Raw genomic sequence first — 20544 nt, 5'->3', positions numbered from 1 at the left:
TCCATGTCTTGGCATCGCTCTTCCTCCCTGCTCTGCCCTCACGTTGTACGTGCCAGCCTCGTCAGTATTGTTTCATGGGCAGGTCCTCCCCAAGTGAGGTCAGGCTGACCTCCATCTTTGTTTTCCTTAGTTTGAGGGATGGTTGTTTGCATACCCTGCCCCCTTTCACCCCTCTCTCCATGCCCAGCCTGCCAAGGCTGTAGAGATTGCCTCACTTTCTGCAAGAGTATAAAATGTAGTCTAGAAGCCTTGTGCCCGGCATGATCCTGTAGCAATGTTCACCACTGCCCTGCTGCTGGTCGTTTGCGTCCTGGTGAGCCTCCTGCTACGTCGCTGCTGGAAGCCCAGCAGTGGTGACCGGGGGCTTCCATCACCTCCAGGCCTGCCCCTCCTGGGGAATCTGTTGGACCTGGCCCGGAAGGACCTGCCCGTGCACTTTATGAAACTGGCTCACTGCCATGGGCCCATCTACAGGCTGCGCTTTGGAACACACGGTGAGTAGCCGGGGTGTCCATGAGAGGTCTTTGGCCTCCTGTACCGAACAGGCTCAATGGTTGTTCAGGTTCTCACTGGGGTCTGAAGGTCTGGTTCAGTGGTCCACCCTCCTGCATGATCTACCCCCATGTGATGAATCCAGAGTAGCTTCTGCTCACCAAGTGTAGGATATGCACCAACAGATAAGCAAGGTGGGTGCACAACGTTTACTGGGCGTCTGTCCAAGATGTGCTCTCTCCGTTTTGGGGCCACAATCTTCGTTCATGGTGTACATCAGGCTCTGTCGAAGGTGAGGGCACTTCTAACAGTGCCCCTCACCTCCTCTCCTGGTCTGTGCCAGGGCACTATCCTGGTAGCCACACAACAGCTACTGAGGACCTGTGCTCAGGTCCAGCTCTGCGGCACACCTTGTAAAAAAGGCATTTGTCGCCTCTCAGCGTCGACCTTCATCTAAGGTCTTTTCATGGTGGGTTCATGTTAGAACACCCCTCCCACCCCCAACCCATCCCTACTCTGCTCATTAGCCATGCAGCCTTTCTCATGTGAACACTGACAAGAAGTTCAGACTTCTTTCCAAGATGGCGCTGGATCCGGTTCCGGGTTCTCGTGTTAAAATGGAATCATAAAATCCAAAGTTAGCTCAGGTGCAGTTCATTCAGGGAGGGTCGGGTGCGAAGTCTCCTTCCGAGGGCTGCGTGAAAGTGCATCCGAATTCTCTTCACAAGCCACTCCCCCTTGAGGCAGCTCCAACAGCTGCTGTTCTATGCACCCCCTGCCCCAGGCATTGCGGCCTCCGTTCCCAGCTCAGAGGGCTGAGTAGTAGTGTCTGTCCATCCAGTCTCCTGAACTGACGCCCTGTGTGATCCTGCCCAATTTACCCCTTAAATAAAATTCAACCTGGCAATAATTAAAAAAAAAACTATATCTTACTGTACATTTGAGCAGTGCTTGAAATTGAAAAATAGAAGTGCAGGTATTGTGTATCAGAGTACCTGCTTGTTTCTGAGAGGTGCTGGTACTCTCCAATGAAAAGTACTACGTTTCTCTTGAGAAGTGCAGGTACTCTCCCTCGCAAAATAAAAAAATACTCAGTACCGGACAGTACCGGCCCATTTAAAGCACTACATTTGAGCTGCAGCCAGTGGCGTAACAAAGCCCCCCGCAGTGCCCGTGGTTCGGGGCGAGCTCCAGGGGGCCCCCTCAGCACAGTACATTGCGCACGGGCGGCAGTCCCCCGACTGAGTCCAGGGGTGAGGGGGCCTGATAGGGGTACTTTGCAGGTCGGTGGGTGGCTCAAGTTTCGTTACGGCACTGACTGCAGCATCTCCTCGCTCCCAAGGCCGGCTGTGTTACCCCATCCCCGGGGGACGGGCTGGGGTGTAGCTTGACATGCGCGTCCCTATCCCTCACACTCACAATGTCGACGGTGCTACAGTTTAGATGAATGGCTGAATGAAAGCAAATGGCTTAAACGTGCAAGCACCTTAATGGGTAGCACATTTGAATTACTCCTGGTGGTTACTTGGAGGGGGAGGAAGCATTCCATTCCATGTATTTTATCTGATTGCTGTGAAGATACAAATATTGACCATTTAAAAATCAGTTAGGACCCTCTCTTCCCACTGAACGGGTCCTTTCAGACCGAGCTGCTAGGGCAAAGCCCCTGTCCTTCAGCGATGCGGCCAGTTCCGGTTGGTCTGTTCCCTTCTGGGAGCGGCAAAGATCTTTGGTTAGTTGGTGTCTGGGTTGGCGCAGTGAGCAAAATGCATAGTACGATGGAATGGAATGTCCCCAGCAGTTAAGATTAGTTTTTTCAATCCATCACCACTTTGTCCTTCTGTCGTCCTTTCATTTTATTGCTCTGTGTTTTTAAGTCTGTGAATGCATATTTTTACTACTACAAAGTCCCGGTCCTTTCCTTTTAACCTTGAACGTTCTCTTTTTGTTTAAGTGAAAGGGTGCATTAAAGTTAATTGTTAGTGGAATGTGTGCTGCGCCCCACCGCTCCCCATGTACTTAACATGTTTGCATTTGCGTAGCACAGATCTGCCATTTGTATGGCCTCCCAGGGGAGTAGGGTCTGCCTGGGATCTAGGTTTCCAGCCTTGCAGCTTGGATCCTTGGTGCTGGTGTGTTGATGTGCTTCGGGTGTTGATTTGTGGTTGTCATTGAGTCATATGATGGCTGAGCACTGGGCTCCATTTCAGACGGTCTGTACCTGGCTGGGTGTCAGTCTGTCCTCCACTGATCTGGAATCTATGAGGCATATTTATAATGCCCTAGCGCCACCTTGCGCCCTATTAACGTCATTATTTTTTACGTTAATGTGGCTCAACGAGGCCGAAATCACCGCGCTGTATTTACAGGGTGGCGCAATGCATGCATTCCGAGACTCTGTAAACCTTTGTGCTACATTATGCCTGTGCCATAATATATGCAAAGGGGGCGTTCCCCTGTTAGGGGGGCTGGAAAAATGGCGCAAGGAAATCTACAAGATTTCCTTGCGCCATTTTTCACAGCACTTTTAACGTCTGCTCAAGAGCAGGCGTTAAAAGGGGGCTTCCATTCTTTAGAATGTGCCCCTATATACTTTACAGGACTAGCGCCAGTACATCAATAGCGTCATGAGAAATGACGTTATTGCCCCCTACCCTGCCCCATGGTGCGCCACATGGTGGCGGTAGGGGGGCGCTAAGGGGCGCATGAAAATCTGCCCCTTGGTTGTGGTTGTCTCCTTGGTGGTTAGAGCTGTTTGGAGTGACCATATAGATAGATATTTGGCATATTTGTGCTGTGTTGCATGTCTAGGTCTTCTGTTGCATTGAATGTGGGAAGACTTCAGGGTTTCACTTGTTTCATCCTTCGGTGGCTAGTGTCACTAGGAGTGAAGAGATAGTCGAATAAACGGGGTGTGTGTGTTGAGTGTATCTGTTTTCTGTTTTAGATTGTGATTCCGTCTGATTGTTTTAGTGAAAGGTGGGTTGTTTTTCACATAGGTACTGCACTGCATGTCTGTAGCATGTTCTTTCATGTAATGCATGTCATATCTTGGTGGCTAGGGTGCTCAGTGTTCTGATTACATAATACATTTTTGGAATTTTATTTATTTGTAAGATTATGTGATTCAGAGCAAGAAGGTGTGTTGGTGTTGCCTTGGGTGTCTGAGACATGTTTTCCGGTGTGTTGGATTGTGCACTGTGTTATTACTTTGCAGAGCTGCTGTAGGCAGCACCATTGTTGTTTATTATTCTTCCAGGGTGTGCCTTGTAAGTACGAGATGTTGTTTCTAAAGTGTGTTACTGATTGTTGATCTGTCCTGTGGGTGTGCTGGGTAAGCAGAGAGGTGGTTTCTAATGTGTGCTGCTGGTGGTTGATTTGTAGTGTGTGTGTTTGAAAAAATACGAGATATTGTTTCCAATGTGTGATGTTGGTTGTTGATCTGTCCTGTGGGTGTGTCAGGTAAGTGCAGAGGTTGCTTCTAATGTGTGCTGTTAGTTGTTGATCGGTCCTGTAGTTGTGTCGGCTAAGTACAGGTGTTGTTTCTAATGTGTGCTGCTGGTGACTGATTGCTAGTGTGTATGTGGAATAAGTACGTTATGTTGTTTCCAATGTGTGATGTTAGTTGTTGATATGCCCTTTGGTGTATGGGTAAGTACAAGATGTTGTTTCTTAAGTGTGTTGTTGGTGGTTGATGTGTCCTTGGGTGAGTCAGGTTAGTACTAGAGATTGTTTAAGTGTGTTGGTGATTGTTGATCCGTGCTGTGGGTGTGTCAGGTAAATGCAGAGGTTGTTTCTGATCTGTGCTGCTAGTTGTTGATTTGTACTGTGTGTGTGGGATAAGTATGAGAATTGTATCTAATGTATGTTGTTGGTTGTTGATATGTCCTTGGGTGTGTCGGATCAGTACAAGAGGTTGTTTCTAAAGTTTGTTTTTTGTTGTTGATATGTCCTTGCATGTGTTGGATAAGTACGAGAAATTGTTTCTATTGTGTGTTGGTGGTTGTTGAAATGTCCTTGGGTGTGTCGGGTAAGTATAGAAGTTGTTTCTAATGTGTGTTGATGGTTGTTGAAATGTCCTTGCATGTGTTGGATAAGTACGAAAATTGTTTCTATTTGTGTTGGTGGTTGTTGAAATGTCCTTGGATGTGTCGGGTAAGTACAGAGGTTGTTTCTAATGTGTGTTGGTAGTTGTTGATCTGTTCTTGGGTGTGTCGGGTAAGTACAGAGGTCGTTTCTAATGTGTTTGGGTGGTTGTTGAAATGTCCTTGGGTGTGTCAGGTAAGTACAGAGGTTGTTTCTAATGTGTGTTGGTGGTTGTTGATCTGGCCTTGGGTGTGTCGGGTAACTACATGGGTTGTTTTCAATGTGTGTTGGCGGTTGTTGATCTGGCCTTGGGTGTGTCAGGTAAGTACAGAGGTTGTTTCTAATGTGTGTTGGTGGTTGTTAGTCTGGCATTGGGTGTGTCAGGTAAGTACAGAAGTTGTCTCTAATGTGTCTTGGTGGTTGCTGATCTGGCCTTGGGTGTGTCAGGTAAGCACAGAGGTTGTTTCTAATGAGTAGTGTTGATTGTTGTCTGTCCCGTGGGTGTGTTGTGTAAGAACAGAAGTTGTTTCTAATGTGTGCTGTTGGTTGTTAGTCTCTCCGGGTGTGTGAAATGCATTCATTAAGTAGATGGAATATCATTTTATTTAGGCGAGAGCCGAGTTCTGCCGAAACCACGAATGCATTATCCACTGTTCCACAGAAGCAGCGAGCAGGCTGGCATTCTCTGTTATTGTGTGGTATAGATGCCTGGCATTAGGTTATCATTGCTAAAGTGCGCTTTTACCCTCCTTTGCGTAGGTTTGTGGTCTGTCTAGTCTAGTTGAACGTCTGAAAGAGGATTATTTTGGTCCACACTGTGCTCCACAGCTTATGATTCTGGTCCATGAATTATAGTAAAACGCATTTTAACATAGCAATCACCACTGAAGTTATCATTTACCAGAGCATTAAAATATGAAGAGCAACTTTTATCAAGTTCACTCCTACTCAACGTCTCAACCTCTCAAGCATGAAAGGCTGAGTTGGCCCTGTTGGGATTCACACGTCTGTCTGACAGTTGGGTGCGCGTACGGATAACCACAGTAACTACTTTGCTCGTCCATCCATCTTGCAATGAGTATGTATGATTATCAAAGCTGCATTTTTTTCCATAGTTACATTGTTCCAAATTAGTGATGTGAGATATGAAGTATGCAGGTATTTTGCTGTCGCAAAGCCTGCCGTTTGCCAAACTCACAGGGTGAGCCCACTCGGAGATATCTGAAGTACTATTTGCAACAGGCGTTTTATGACTATGGGCCAGATGTATCAAAGTTCCCTTTTGCATTTCCTAAATAGCAAAATTTAAGGTAAACGCTATTTAGATAATGCAAAATGGAATGTAACAAAAGCAAGTACTTAAAATTTGCAGTTGCTCTAAGGGAATTAGTCATTGAAGGCCCAAAGGTGCGAATGGTTTTGCATTTCCTGATTTGCGAATTAGGAAATGCAAAACCAAGGTTGCGAAGGGCCTGAGGCACCCCTTGATGCACTCCCCCCAAAACAACTGTGCATATGTAAAGCACTGGTTTGCATGGCACTTTAATGCATTTAAAAAAAATGCACATGGTTACCACCAATTTGGAGTTCTTGGTAATTGCATTTCCTAAATGCCCAGTTCGCATTTAGGAAATGCTTGATAAATGTGCATAGGGAATTGCAAATAGGAAGTCCCTATTTGTAATTTCCAATTTAGGGAATTGCAAATTGGGATTCCCTATTCAGAGTTGCAATTCTAGGGAATCACCAAAAAATGCAATTCCCTAAAATGGTACTGCTATGCCTTTCATACATCGTGAAAGGCTACTTTGCATTCGCAAATGGTGGAATTTACAGTTCCGCACCGTTTGGGAATGAAAAATCTTTTGATACATCTGGCCGTATGTCTCGGGCGCACTTTTGGGACTCGTTTCAAATCACAAATAGGAAAATATAGGAAAGGGGTGTCTGTATTTATGAGTCACAAATATGTATTAATGGTTCGTGACCTCAATTGCAGGTGCAAACCATTGATCAGTGAATAATCCCCAAGTTTGGGTGGTATCTGGTTCGCAAAGTGGAATCACAGAATCTGGTAGATGTGTCAGGGGTAAGTACTCCACCAGCTCTTCCCCAAAGGTGTTACTGGAGTCACTGAAGCTGGTAGGTGTGGCACTGTCCGGTACATATTCAGGATGGCAGGGGCAGGCCCACTGCCAGTGCTCACCTAGAGGTGTTAGTGGAGTCACAGATTCTGGAAGGTATGGCAGGGACAGGTACATCTACAGCTCTCACCTGGAGGTGTCGGTGGAGGCACAGAGTCCGGTAGGCATGGCAGGGACAGGTACACCTGCTCTCACCTGGATGTGTTAGTGGGCGCACAGAGTCTGTAGGTATAGAAGGGACAGTAACACCTTCAGCTCTCACCTGGAGGTATGGGCGGAGGCACAGCGCCTGGTACTCATTACAGGGACAGGTACACCTTCAGCTCTCACCTGAAGTTGTCGGTGGAGTCTCAGAGTCTTGTAGGTACATCAGGGGATAGTACATCTTCAGCTCTCCCCTGGAGGTGTTAATGGAGTTACAGAGTCTGGTAGGTATGGCAGGAACAAGTACACCTTCAGCTCTCACCTGGAGGTATCAGTGGAGGCACAGAGCCTGGTATTTATGGCACGGACAGGTACACCTTCAGCTCTCACCTGAAGTTGTCGATGGAGTCTCAGAGTCTTGTAGGTACATCAGGGGATAGTACATCTTCCGCTCTCACCTGGAGGTGTTAATGGAGTTACAGAGTCTGGTAGGTATGGCAGGGACAAGTACACCTTCAGCTCTCACCTGAAGTTGTCGGTGGAGTCTCAGAGTCTTGTAGGTACATCAGGGGATAGTACATCTTACGCTCTCCCCTGGAGGTGTTAATGGAGTTACAGAGTCTGGTAGGTATGGCAGGGACAAGTACACCTTCAGCTCTCACCTGGAGGTGTCGGTGGACATGCAGGTCTGTTAGGTATGGCAAGGGCAGATACACCTTCAGCTCTCACTTGGAGGTGTCAAGTGGATGCACAGAGGCCCATATTTAAGAAAAAGTGGTGCATCAGAGTTGATGCGTGGCTTTTTCCGTGCCCCCCCTACGGGCATCTAATGACACTATGGTTGTGCCATATTTCTAATATGGTGCACCATGTGGGGTGTTAGAACAATAGCATTAACATTTATGATGCTATTGTGGTGCTTTGCTACACTAGTGTCAATAACTTTGACACTAGTGTAGCAAAGTGCAAGGAGGCCCATAGGTTTCTATGGAAGCGTCATTATAACGCCTGCTCTGAGCAGGTGTTAAAAATTATGCCAAAGATGATGCAGTGAAATCTGTTAAATTTCATTGCTCCATTTTTGCGGGCCTCCTAGCGCCAGAGCACCCCCCTTGCATACATTATGCCAGGTGCAGGCATAATGTGGTGCAAGGGTTTACACAGTTGTGCAATGCATGCATTGTGCCACTTTATAAATATGGCACATGGAAAAAGCCACTTTAGCACTGCCTTTACGTAACAAAAATTACGCTACAGCGGTGCTAAGGTGGCGCTTCGGGCTCTTAAATATGCCCCTCAGTCTGGTAGGTATGGCAGGGGTATTCACACCGTCAGCTCTCACCTGTAGGTGTCAGTGGATGCGCAGAGGCCCATATTTATATTTTTTGACACAAACCTGCGCGAATGCAGGTTTGAGGCAAAAAGTATAGCGCCATTCCCAGACGCTGGCCGGGTGCCATATTTATGGAATGGCGCTAGCCAGCTCTAAGGCCCTGTTAAGGGCAGTGGAGGCGTAGGGGAACCAGGGCTTGTGCACCAAATTATGGCGCTATACTGTTTAGAGGCAAAAAAATTGCCTCAAGGCAGTGTAGCGCCATTTGCCCCATGGACATGGCTCCTGTCTTAGTAAAGACAGGAGCCATGCCCACCACCCCAATGGCCATGGCCAGGGGACAAATCTCCCCTGGGCATGTCCATTGGGGCCAGCGCCGTGCAGTGGGCCCTAAGTCAGGGCCCCCGAGCGGTGTTGGGCAAAAAAAAAAATATTCACCCTGACTTACCTTGGATACGTCCCTCATCCATAGATGACCTCCTGGTGTTGGCAGGGGTGGGGGGGTGGGGGTGTCCCTGGGGGCAGGGAAGGGCACCTGTGGGCAATTTTCATGATCTCCGACCATGGAAATCTGCCTACAGGTCCTCTTACGCCTGCCCAGCTTAGCGCCATTATTTAAGGCCCCCATCCCCTGTGCTGGATCTTAGCACGGGGGGAATAAATATGGCGCAAAGGCAATATAGTTTTCTATATGGGAACGCCTGCCTTGCATCTCATTGACGCAAGGTAGGTTTTCCGCTCCAGAAAATGACGTAAAATCCATAACGTTGGATCTAGACTTGTCTAAGGCCAAAATATAATTATGGAGTTAGGTTTGCGCTGAATAAGCGTAAAAAAGAAATGGCGCTAATTCAGCGCTGTTGGACTTTTGCTTATGTAGGGTCATCCCCAGTCTTTTTGCCTCCTCCCTCCTATTTTTTTCTGACCTGTTGCTGTTGGCTTTTCAACTCTGAGCACTTTACCACTGCTAACCAGTGCTAAAGTGCATATGCTCTCCGTGTAAATTGTATGTATTTGGTTTATCCATGATCGGCCTATTTGATTTACTAGTAAGTCCCTAGTAAGGTGCACTAGAGGTGCCAGGGCCTGTAAATCAAATGCTACTAGTGGGCCTGCAGCACTGGTTGTGCCACCCACATAAGTAGCTCTGTAATCATGTCCCAGACCTGCCACTGCAGTGTCTGTGTGTGTATTTTTACACTGTAAATTCGACTTGGCAAGTGTACCCACTTGCCAGGCCTAAACCTTCCCTTTTCTTACATGTAAGGCACCCCTAAGGTAGGCCCTAGGTAGCCCCAAGGGCAGGGTTTAGTGTATGGATAAGGTAGGACATATAGTAATGTGGTTTATATGTCCTGACAGTGAAATACTGCCAACTTCGTTTTTCACTGTTGCAAGGCCTGTCTCTCTCATAGGATAACATGGGGGCTACCTTTAAATATGATTAAAGTATAGATTCCCCTAGAGAGTAGATGGACATGTGGAGTTTGGGGTCCCTGAACTCACAATTTAAAAATACATCTTTTAGTAAAGTTGATTTTAAGATTGTGCGTTTGAAAATGCCACTTTTAGAAAGTGAGCATTTTCTTGCTTAAACCATTCTGTGACTCTGCCTTGTTTGTGGATTCCCTGTCTGGGTCAGTTTGACAGTTGGGTTGTTTTTCACCTCACACTAGACAGTGACACAAAGGGAGCTGGGGTGTAACCTGCATTTCCTGATTAGCCATCTCTGCTAGGAGGGAGGGGTGGAGTGGTCACTCTCATCTGAAAGGACTGTGCCTGCCTCTGACAATGCCGGCTCCAACCCCCTGCTGTGTGTCTGATGCCTTGCCTGGGCAAGGCAGGATTTCACAAGTAGGTGTGAGTCCCCTTTAAAGAAAGGTGACTTCAAAGACTAAAATGGGTATAAGAAGGGCACCCAAATCTACAGACTTCAGAAACACTTCTGGAACCAAGAGGAACCTCTGCCTGGAGAAGAGCTGATAGCTGAGGAAGAAGTGCTGCCCTGCCTGTGACTGTGCTTTGTGGAGCTTTCCTGCAGTGCTGCTTCTGCCAGAGTAAGAGGGCAAAGACTGGACTTTGTGTGCCTTCCATCTTGTGAAGAAATCTCCAAGGGCTTGATTTAGAGCTTGCCTCCTGTTGTTTGAAGTCTCAGGGACAGCAAAGACTTCTCTCTGCCAGCACCTGGAGTCTCTGGAGAGACTCCTGCCCCAACAAGTGGTGCCCTATCCAGTCCCTGGGCCCTTGAAAGGAAAGCTGGTGGAATCCAAGGAAATCGACTTTGGACGACTTCGGACCGACTCCGCTGCTGAATCCGGTAACGCCGCCTGCACCTGACGCCGTGACCTTCGCTGGAACGCGACGCTCTTCGCAGGCCCGATGCCGCAGCAGCCCCGCTGAAGTCTGCGACTCCGTGGAAGTCGCTGCACCACGTCGTGACCGACGCCGCTCGAAGTGCACGGATTCAACGTTTCGCACAGACGCCGCGATTCCCGACTTCGCGCATCGGCTTGTTTTCACTCTTCACCAAAGGTACTGTACTTGGGGGTCTACACGACTCTGTGTCCGGCACCGCTGGTGTTGGCTTGTTGGGAACGACTCCGTCACGACGCCATGTTAGCATCTCATCGAAGCATTTTTTGTTTCTAAGCGCTATTTCTGAGTTTAATCTTTAAAAATTCATAACTTGACTTGTGTATGTTGGATTTTTGTCGTTTTGGTCTTGTTTTGTTTAGATAAATATTTCCTATTTTTCTAAACTGGTGTTGTGTCATTTTGTAGTGTTTTCATTAAGTTACTGTGTGTGTTGGTACAAATACTTTACACCTGGCACTCTGAGGTTAAGCCTACTGCTCTGCCAAGCTACCAAGGGGGTAAGCAGGGGTTAGCTGAGGGTGATTCTCTTTTACCCTGACTAGAGTGAGGGTCCTTGCTTGAACAGGGGGTAACCTGACTGTCAACCAAAGACCCCATTTCTAACATTGGTGATCAGCGGTTGGGATTTGGACTTGTATTTGTACTTGACATACAGTAATTAAGTGTACACTACTGTTTTGATCTCAGACCACTACGTGGCCACATACTACTTGTTTGGTGATCAGCGGTTGGGATTTGGACTTGTATTTGTACTTGACATACAGTGATTAAGTGTACACTATTGTTCTGAGTTCAGACCACTACGTGACCACATACTACTTGTCTTGTGATTCTGCTTTTTGTTCTCTGATGTCCTCCTAGAAGTATTGCTAATATTTTTGGACTTTGGTTTTTGGTTGTGAAGCCTTTGCAGAATGGAAGTCAATTTCTGGCACCTATTTAGGTATAAAAAGTGGCAGCTTAAAGCATTCTGCATGGAAAGGGGACTGGCTGTGAATAAGAAATCCAGAAGGGAGGATCTTGAGTCAGCCCTGTTTCAGTATGAATTGAAACATTGTCAGGCAACACCACCAAATGAGTCTGAGGAGGATAACTACTCTGAGGAGGAGGACTACTCTGAGGAGGAGGGCAGTGGCCCTGGGGAGGGAACAGAAAGAGGTGATTGGCTCCTAGCTCGAATCCGGAGTCTGGAAGAGCTAGATGCAGAGCTTGAGAGGGCTGAGGAGAAGAGAGCCTTAGTCCTGGAAAAAGAAAGGATTACAGCTCAAGAGCTGAGCTGTGAAGAGCTGAAGCTGGAGGCCATGAGGGCTGAGTCCAGTTCAGATGGTGGCAGCAAAAATCTTGTATCCAGTAGTGCTGAAGAAGTGCACATGCCCAGAGATGTGGTGCCCTACTTGAAGGAGGGAGTTAACACACGCCAGGAGGTTCAGGGTAATGAGGTAGCTCCAGTGATGCACAGGGTCCCTGAGGTGGATTGGGGAACTGGCATGGGGAGTCATATTCCTACTGGTGGGAGGGACACTCTACTGACTCTAGGTGAGAGTGACAGGGAGAGGGGTTCCCCCCAGGTAGAAGTTCTGGTTATGGAGTGTGAAGACATCCCAGAAGAGTGTGGGTTGAGTGGCAGTACCACTCCTAGTGAGGGGGTGCAGAAGTCCAGACAGAGGGTTGAGAGGGGGTTGCGGACCCCAGTGGAGAACCTGCTGGGTCAGGGGTCAGCTCTGAGAGCAGAGCCCCCCATGAATGACCTTGGTGAGACCATTTCTGGGTTGGGGGGAATCCAGACTCTGTCAGATGGGCAGAAGTCAGGAGACCTGCGCCAGCCAGACTCTTGTGTGGCCCTTCGGGACAGTGTGTCCCTTGAGGGGGGTAAGTGTGCCCCCCTGGAAGTCCTGGTGTGCCAGGCAATGGTTCAACCGCAGGGTGGTGACTCTGGGTTAAATGATCAGGTTCAGGGGGTAAACTCTGACCTGATGGGGGGTAAGTGTGCTCCCAATGAAGTCCTGGTGCGCCAGGCAGTGGTTCAACCACAGGGTGGTGACTCTGGGTTGGATTACCAGGTTCAGAGGGTAAACTCCGACCTGGTGGGGGGTAGGTATGCCCCCCAGGAATTCCTGGGTTGCCAGGCAGTGGTCCAGTCTGTGGGTACAGACCCTGGACAGGAGGATCAGGTGCAGGGGGTAAACCCTGACCTGAAGGGGTGGGCGGTTTGCCCAATCACCCCCCCTGGTGTGATTTCAAGGGGTACTCTCCCTGAGGGGTGGGTTCAGAACCCTGAGAGTAGGGGAAAGGGAGAGAAAGACTCACCCCTCACCCCAGAGCAATCTAAGGGTACAGACCCTGGATTGGAAGGCCAGGTTCAGGGTGTCCCCCCTGACCTGGAGGAAGGGGCTACTGCTAACAGTGCCCCTACCATGTTGTCTTCTGGGGGGGGCACTCCTAGTTGGGTGGTTCAGGACCCCAGAAGAAAGGGCAGGGGGAGGGAAGCCTCACCCCTGGCCCTGGTCCAACCAGAAGGTACAGACCCCAGGTTGGAGGATCAGTTGCAGGTTAACATCCCTGCACTGGTAGAAGAATTGTGCAGGACTGCTTCTACAAGCACCCTGACAATTTTTTACTCTGGGGGTGCCGCTCCTGGAGGGAGGGTACAGAGCCCCAGAGGGGAGGACCAGGGTCAGGTTATCTTCTCTGACCTGGTGGAAGGGAGAGTGGTCAAAGGGTGTCAGGCACCTGGGGCTACTGCCCCCCACTCTCCGCAGTCACAGTGCTTGGAGAGGCCTGAGGTCGGGCTCTCATCCCTGACAGTTGTCTGGGGCCACTGTGGCTTGCTGTCCTGGTGGACAGAGAGGCCCCTGGGGGGGGGAGGGGTGAGAGTCTCACCCCGGGGGTGGAGTGGGCAACACCACTGTGTTGGCCCTGGTGGTACTATCTGCCCATTGCAATACATCTGTGAGCAAAGTAAAGTTAGGTGCTGCACAGATGGTGTCTGTAGATGTGGAGAAGGGTTCCCCATGGGTTAGCTTAGTGGGCCCTGAGAGTATGGACAGAGGGATCCAACTGGAGTCAGGAAGGCGTAGAACTGGAACATGCCCCTGCTGTTGTGGGCCTGGGTCCTTGTTCTATCGCCCCAATCAGGGAAGTACATCAAGGTATTGATTGTTCTCCCCTGACTTTAGGCTGGTAGGGGGTTGTGTTGGACTTTTGCTTATGCAGGGTCATCCCCAGTCTTTTTGCCTCCTCCCTCCTATTTTTTTCTGACCTGTTGCTGTTGGCTTTTCAACTCTGAGCACTTTACCACTGCTAACCAGTGCTAAAGTGCATATGCTCTCCGTGTAAATTGTATGTATTTGGTTTATCCATGATTGGCCTATTTGATTTACTAGTAAGTCCCTAGAAAGGTGCACTAGAGGTGCCAGGGACTGTAAATCAAATGCTACTAGTGGGCCTGCAGCACTGGTTGTGCCACCCACATAAGTAGCTCTGTAATCATGTCCCAGACCTGCCACTGCAGTGTCTGTGTGTGCAGTTTTAACTGTAAATTCGACTTGGTGAGTGTACCCACTTGCCAGGCCTAAACCTTCCCTTTTCTTACATGTAAGGCGCCCCTAAGGTAGGCCCTAGGTAGCCCCAAGGGCAGGGTGCAGTGTGTGGATAAGGTAGGACATATAGTAATGTGGTTTATATGTCCTGACAGTGAAATACTGCCAACTTCGTTTTTCACTGTTGCAAGGCCTGTCTCTCTCATAGGATAACATGGGGGCTACCTTTAAATATGATTAAAGTATAGATTCCCCTAGAGAGTAGATGGACATGTGGAGTTTGGGGTCCCTGAACTCACAATTTAAAAATACATCTTTTAGTAAAGTTGATTTTAAGATTGTGCGTTTGAAAATGCCACTTTTAGAAAGTGAGCATTTTCTTGCTTAAACCATTCTGTGACTCTGCCTTGTTTGTGGATTCCCTGTCTGGGTCAGTTTGACAGTTGGGTTGTTTTTCACCTCACACTAGACAGTGACACAAAGGGAGCTGGGGTGTAACCTGCATTTCCTGATTAGCCATCTCTGCTAGGAGGGAGGGGTGGAGTGGTCACTCTCATCTGAAAGGACTGTGCCTGCCTCTGACAATGCCGGCTCCAACCCCCTGCTGTGAGTCTGATGCCTTGCCTGGGCAAGGCAGGATTTCACAAGTAGGTGTGAGTCCCCTTTGAAGAAAGGTGACTTCAAAGACTAAAATGGGTATAAGAAGGGCACCCAAATCTACAGACTTCAGAAACACTTCTGGAACCAAGAGGAACCTCTGCCTGGAGAAGAGCTGATAGCTGAGGAAGAAGTGCTGCCCTGCCTGTGACTGTGCTTTGTGGAGCTTTCCTGCAGTGCTGCTTCTGCCAGAGTAAGAGGGCAAAGACTGGACTTTGTGTGCCTTCCATCTTGTGAAGAAATCTCCAAGGGCTTGATTTGCCTCCTGTTGTTTGAAGTCTCAGGGACAGCAAAGACTTCTCTCTGCCAGCACCTGGAGTCTCTGGAGAGACTCCTGCCCCGACAAGTGGTGCCCTATCCAGTCCCTGGGCCCTTGAAAGGAAAGCTGGTGGAATCCAAGGAAATCGACTTCGGACGACTTCGGACCGACGCCGCTGCTGAATCCGGTAACGCCGCCTGCACCTGACGCCGTGACCTTCGCTGGAATGCGACGCTCTTCGCAGGCCCGATGCCGCAGCAGCCCCGCTGAAGTCTGCGACTCCGTGGAAGTCGCCGCACCACGTTGTGACCGACGCCGCTCGAAGTGCACGGATTCAACGTTTCGCACAGACGCCGCGATTCCCGACTTCGCGCATCAGCTTGTTTTCACTGTTCGCCAAAGGTACTGTACTTGGGGGTCTACACGACTCCGTGTCCGGCGCCACTGGTGTTGGCTTGTTGGGAACGACTCCGTCACGACGCCGTGTTAACATCTCATCGAAGCATTTTTGTTTCTAAGCGCTATTTCTGAGTTTAATCTTTAAAAATTGATAACTTGACTTGTGTATGTTGGATATTTGTCGTTTTGGTCTTGTTTTGTTTAGATAAATATTTCCTATTTATCTAAACTGGTGTTGTGTCATTTTGTAGTGTTTTCATTAAGTTACTGTGTGTGTTGGTACAAATACTTTACACCTAGCACTCTGAAGTTAAGCCTACTGCTCTGCCAAGCTACCAAGGGGGTAAGCAGGGGTTAGCTGAGGGTGATTCTCTTTTACCCTGACTAGAGTGAGGGTCCTTGCTTGAACAGGGGGTAACCTGACTGTCAACCAAAGACCCCATTTCTAACAAGCGCAAACCAGGTATACATATGGGCCAGAGTCTGGTAGGTATGGCAGTGCCAGGTACATCTTCAGCTCTCACCTGGCGGTGTTAATGGAGTTACAAAGACTGGTAGGTATGGCAGTGACAGGTACACCTTCAGCTCCCACCTGGAGGTGTTAATGGAGTTACAGAGTCTGGTAAATATGGCAGGGAAAGGTACACCTTCAGCTTCCACCTGGAGGTGTCGGTGGAGGCACATAGGGGGTTATTCTAACTTTGGAGGAGTGTTAATCTGTCCCAAAAGTGACGGTAAAGTGACGGATATACCACCAGCCGTATTACGAGTTCCATAGGATATAATGGACTCGTAATACGGCTGGTGGTAAATCCGTCACTTTTCCGTCACTTTTGGGACGGATTAACACCTCCTCCAAAGTTAGAATAACCCCCATAGTCTGGTAGGTATGTTAGGTATAGGTGCACCTTCAGATCTCACCTGGAGTTGTCAGTGGAGGCACAGAGTCTGATAGATACGGCAGGGACAGAGTTCTCACCTGGAGATTTCAGTGGAGCTATAGAGTCTAGTAGGTATGATAGGGACAGGTACACCTTCAGCTCTCACCTGGAGGTGTTGGTGAACGTGCAGAGTCTGGTAGGTATGATAGGTATGGGTACACCTTCAGATCTCATCTGGAATTGTCAGGGCAGTCTCAGAGTCTGGCAGGTACGACGGACAGTTATACCTTTAGCTCTCACCTGGAGATGTCAGGAAAGCCAGAGAGTCTGGTAGGTATGATAGGGACAGGTACACCTTCAGCTCTCACCTGGAGAAGTCAGTGGAGTCACAGAGTCTAGTAGGTATGATAGGGACAGGTACACGTTCAGCTCTCACCTGGCAGAGTCGTTGGAGTCACAGAGACTGGTAGGCATGGCTGAGTCAGGTACACCTTCAGCTCTCACCTAACCTGGCGGTGTTGGTGGAGGCCCAGAGTCTGGTAGGTATGGCAGGGACAGAGTTTTCACCTGGAGATGTCAGGGGAGCCATAGAGTCTAGTATGTATGATATAGACAGGTACACCTTCAGATCTCACCTTGAGGTGTCAGTGGATGTACAGTCTGGTGGATATGACAGGGACATGTACACCTTCAGCTCTCACCTGGAGGTGTCAGTGAACGTGCAGAGTCTGGTAGGTACAATAGGTATGGGTACACCTTCAGTTCTCACCTGGAGTTGTCAGTGGAGTCACAGAGTCTGGCAGGTACGGCAAGGACTGTTATACCTTTAGCTCTCACCCGGAGGTGTCAGTGGTGCCACAGAGTCTTGTAGGTATGATAGACACAGGTACTCCTTCAGCTCTCACCTGTAGGAGTCGGTGGAGTCACAGAGACTGGAAGGTATGGCTGAGGCAGGTACACCTTCCTCTCTCTCCTCACCTGGAGGAGTCGGTGAAGTGACAGAGGCGGGTAGGTATAGCTGAGTCAGGTACACCTTCAGCTCTCACCTAGAGGAGTTGGTGAAGTCACAGAGACTAGTAGGTATGGCTGAGTCAAGTACACCTTCAGCTCTCACCTGGAGGAGTTGGTTAAGTCACAGAGACTGGTAGGTATGGCTGAGTCAGGTGCACCTTCAGCTATCACCTGGAGGACTCAGTGGCGTCACAGAGACTGGTAGGTATAGCTGAGTCAGGTACACCTTCAGCTCTCACCTCAACTGGAGGAGTCAGTGAAGTCACAGATACTGGTAGGTATAACTGAGTCAGGTACACCTTCAGCTCTCACCTGGAGGAGTCGGTGAAGTCACAGAGACTGGTAAGTATAGCTGAGTCAGGTGCACCTTCAGCTCTCACCTGGAGGAGTCGATGAAGTCACAGAGACTGGTAGGTATAGCTGAGTCAGGTACATCCTCAGCTGTCACCTGGAGAAGTCGGTGGAGTCACAGAGTCTGGTGGGTATGGCGGGGACAGATACATCTTCAGATCTCACCTGGAGGAGTCGGTGAAGTCACAGAGACTGGTAGGTATAGATGAGTCAGGTACACCTTTAGCTCTCACCTGGAGGAGTCAGTGGAGTCACAGAGACTGGGAGGTATAGCTGAGTCAGGTACACCTTATGCTCTCACCTCACCTGGAGGAGTCAGTGGAGTCACAGAGACTGGTAGGTATGGCTGAGTCAGGTACACCTTCAGCTCTCACCTCACCTAAAGGAGTCGGTGAAGTCACAGAGACTGGTAGGTATAACTGAGTCAGGTACACCTTCAGCTCTCACCTGGAGAAGTCGATGGAGTCACAGAGTCTGGTAGGTATAGCTGAGTCAGGTACACGTTCATCTCTCATCTGGAGAAGTCGGTGGAGTCACAGAGTCTGGTAGGTATGGCAGGAACAGGTACACCTTCAGCTCTCACCTGGAGGTGTTGGTGGAACTGCATGCATTTCCTCTCTCTTTCCCACTTGTTCCCCTGCCCCTTCTTCCCTGTGCACTCTTTTCTTTCCTGTCTGCATTTTCTGAGTCTCCTCATCATCCTCTCCAAAGATTTTAGTTTTTGTAATGAGGAGTTGGCAGCTGTCAGTGCTACTGGGCACTAGCTCACTTTTTTCCACTAACGTCCACTTGTTTTTCACTTTTTCTTAGTTTTGAATTACTCTTTTGACATGGCTTACCACCATGTCAGAACAGTAAATCCAAAATGACAGCGATAAGGCACGATGCATAAGCAGGTCACGACATGCATGTGCTTGCAGCACAACGCATGCATGCTCATGCAACCCAATGCATCAGCTGCTCTTTTGGAATGAGTTTCCTTTCATAGAAAAGTAATTGCAAGATTGACGGCAATGTGTGTGCATGTGTCTAAACACATGCTTTTTTATGCAGATGTCAAAAAACACTGGCAAGACCAATAGTTCAGCCTTTTAGTGCTGCAGCCTATTAGGTTTTCCAAGATTTAAAGTGCGAATGTTGCAATCATGCTGTAATTCTTGAAGGTTATGTAAGTTGGAAAAGAAGCCAAAGAAAGGCTCTAGGGATGGAGAAAGCATTTACATTTCATGACTTATCATTAGCTGAGCGGCTGCATAATGTCAGTAGGTGTCAGGAAATGATTCTTTTTGCATGATCACCCCCCCCAAAGGTTTAGACTGATGCTGCTGGTTTTTCGACCCTGAAAGTGCACTGAGGCCTGATATCCAGACCTCAGTGCCTGTGTTCTAACCTCTTACAAAATATATGTTGAATTGGTTACCCTTAGCTGGCATATATTGACTCACTTATAAGTCAACGGTACCCAGGACATGTAAGACAGAGTGTCGCCCCAGGGCTGCAGGGCTGGTTGTACCACCCTGTGTGTGACAGAGTGGAAAATGTCCCAGATCCTTCCACTGCAGCCTTGAAGCGCAGTTTTAAACTAATAGGTTGATGTTGCCCTCTAAACCAATGACAAAGACCCCACTTCCTTTAACAACATATATGTCTCTCCTAAGGAAGGCATATGAAGCCCCGAGGCAGGGAGTTATATATTATTAAGTATGACATATACTTTTATTGTGTCCTTGCACTAAAACTTCCAAAATGTCATTTTTTTCTAGAAACGTTAGAAGCCTCATTGGCTAACACAGTTACTGGCCTACTTCTCAGTTTGGCTAACATTTGAATGGGACTACTAAAATGTGTACTGCAAAGTATCAGATTAATTGTGGCATTAAGCCTTACTTGATGCCCAAGTCGAATTTACTGTCACCTTTAAGGAAGGGCAACTTTTAGAAAGTTGCCACTCTGTTGCCCAGTTCGTCCTGTAGCCTCGCACAGTTGCTGGTCACCAGATAGCCTTCTGCACTCATGGGGAGTAGAATGAATGACTTCCAGGCTCAGGAACAATAGAAGCCTCATACAGGGAGTGGAGTTTCCTCCCCCCTGCAGGGTGCCACTCAGGGTGTTGGCCCAGAAGTTGAGCTTAAAAATGGAAGCCTCCTTCAGTAGGCAAATGACTACCACACTGCTGACCACCACTAAGCGACCCAAGAGACCGATCCTCGACTCCAAAATGTTGCACTCAAGTATGCTAGACCTGATTCCAAATTGGTCACCAAAAAGGGACACCAGCCTCTTCCAAAGGATACCCCAAGCCTGCTCTGTACAGACATTAGTAGCACAGCCACAGCTGGCCTTCTACTGGCTCAAAAAGGACTTCGAGAGACACCGACCCCTGTGACCAAAGTCACCCCACCTTACCCGTGGACTGAGGAATAACCACAAGAACACCCCCATCGACCACACAGCACCCAGAGCATCTTTTTGCATCCTCAGCATCCTTCATCCCCAGCATCAGGACCACTCCTTTGAAGTCTATGCACTGCTTGATGTAAAGTGTGGAACTGGACATGTGACGGCTCTGGTGACCAGGTAACTGTTCAAATATTATTTTCTGCTCCCCCCCCGCCTCCCCCCCAACATCCTCCCTCTCAGAAGTAGTTGTCCCACTCAGGCCAGAGTAGCCAAACACAACACTTTCAAACTTTTCAAAAGTTTCTAAACTTTACAATTACCAATGCTTGTTTGCACTTTGGACTAAAAAGCTGAGATTTACATTTTACTTAAAAAGCTATATCTGCAGAGCCCTCTGGTTGGTTTTTCTCAATTGGGTGTCTACAAATTCTTTAAAATAATCTATATTTATAAATTAGTGTTTGATTTCTTT

At 48.5% G+C, this 20544-nt stretch overlaps 1 protein-coding gene across 1 annotated transcript in view; it reads left to right on the top strand.

The window, feature by feature from the left end:
- Positions 1 to 216: 216 nt before the first annotated feature.
- Positions 217 to 20544, top strand: part of CYP21A2 (cytochrome P450 family 21 subfamily A member 2) — a 46696-nt gene continuing 26368 nt past the window's right edge. The window contains exon 1 of the mRNA XM_069242346.1: positions 217 to 494. Coding sequence (XP_069098447.1) covers positions 275 to 494 — 220 coding nt within the window. The 5' untranslated portion in view covers positions 217 to 274. The remainder of the gene's footprint in view (positions 495 to 20544) is intronic.

Source organism: Pleurodeles waltl, chromosome 6 (genome assembly GCF_031143425.1).
Source record: "Pleurodeles waltl isolate 20211129_DDA chromosome 6, aPleWal1.hap1.20221129, whole genome shotgun sequence".
NCBI lineage: Eukaryota > Metazoa > Chordata > Amphibia > Caudata > Salamandridae > Pleurodeles > Pleurodeles waltl.
This window is presented reverse-complemented; position numbering and strand designations above follow the sequence as displayed.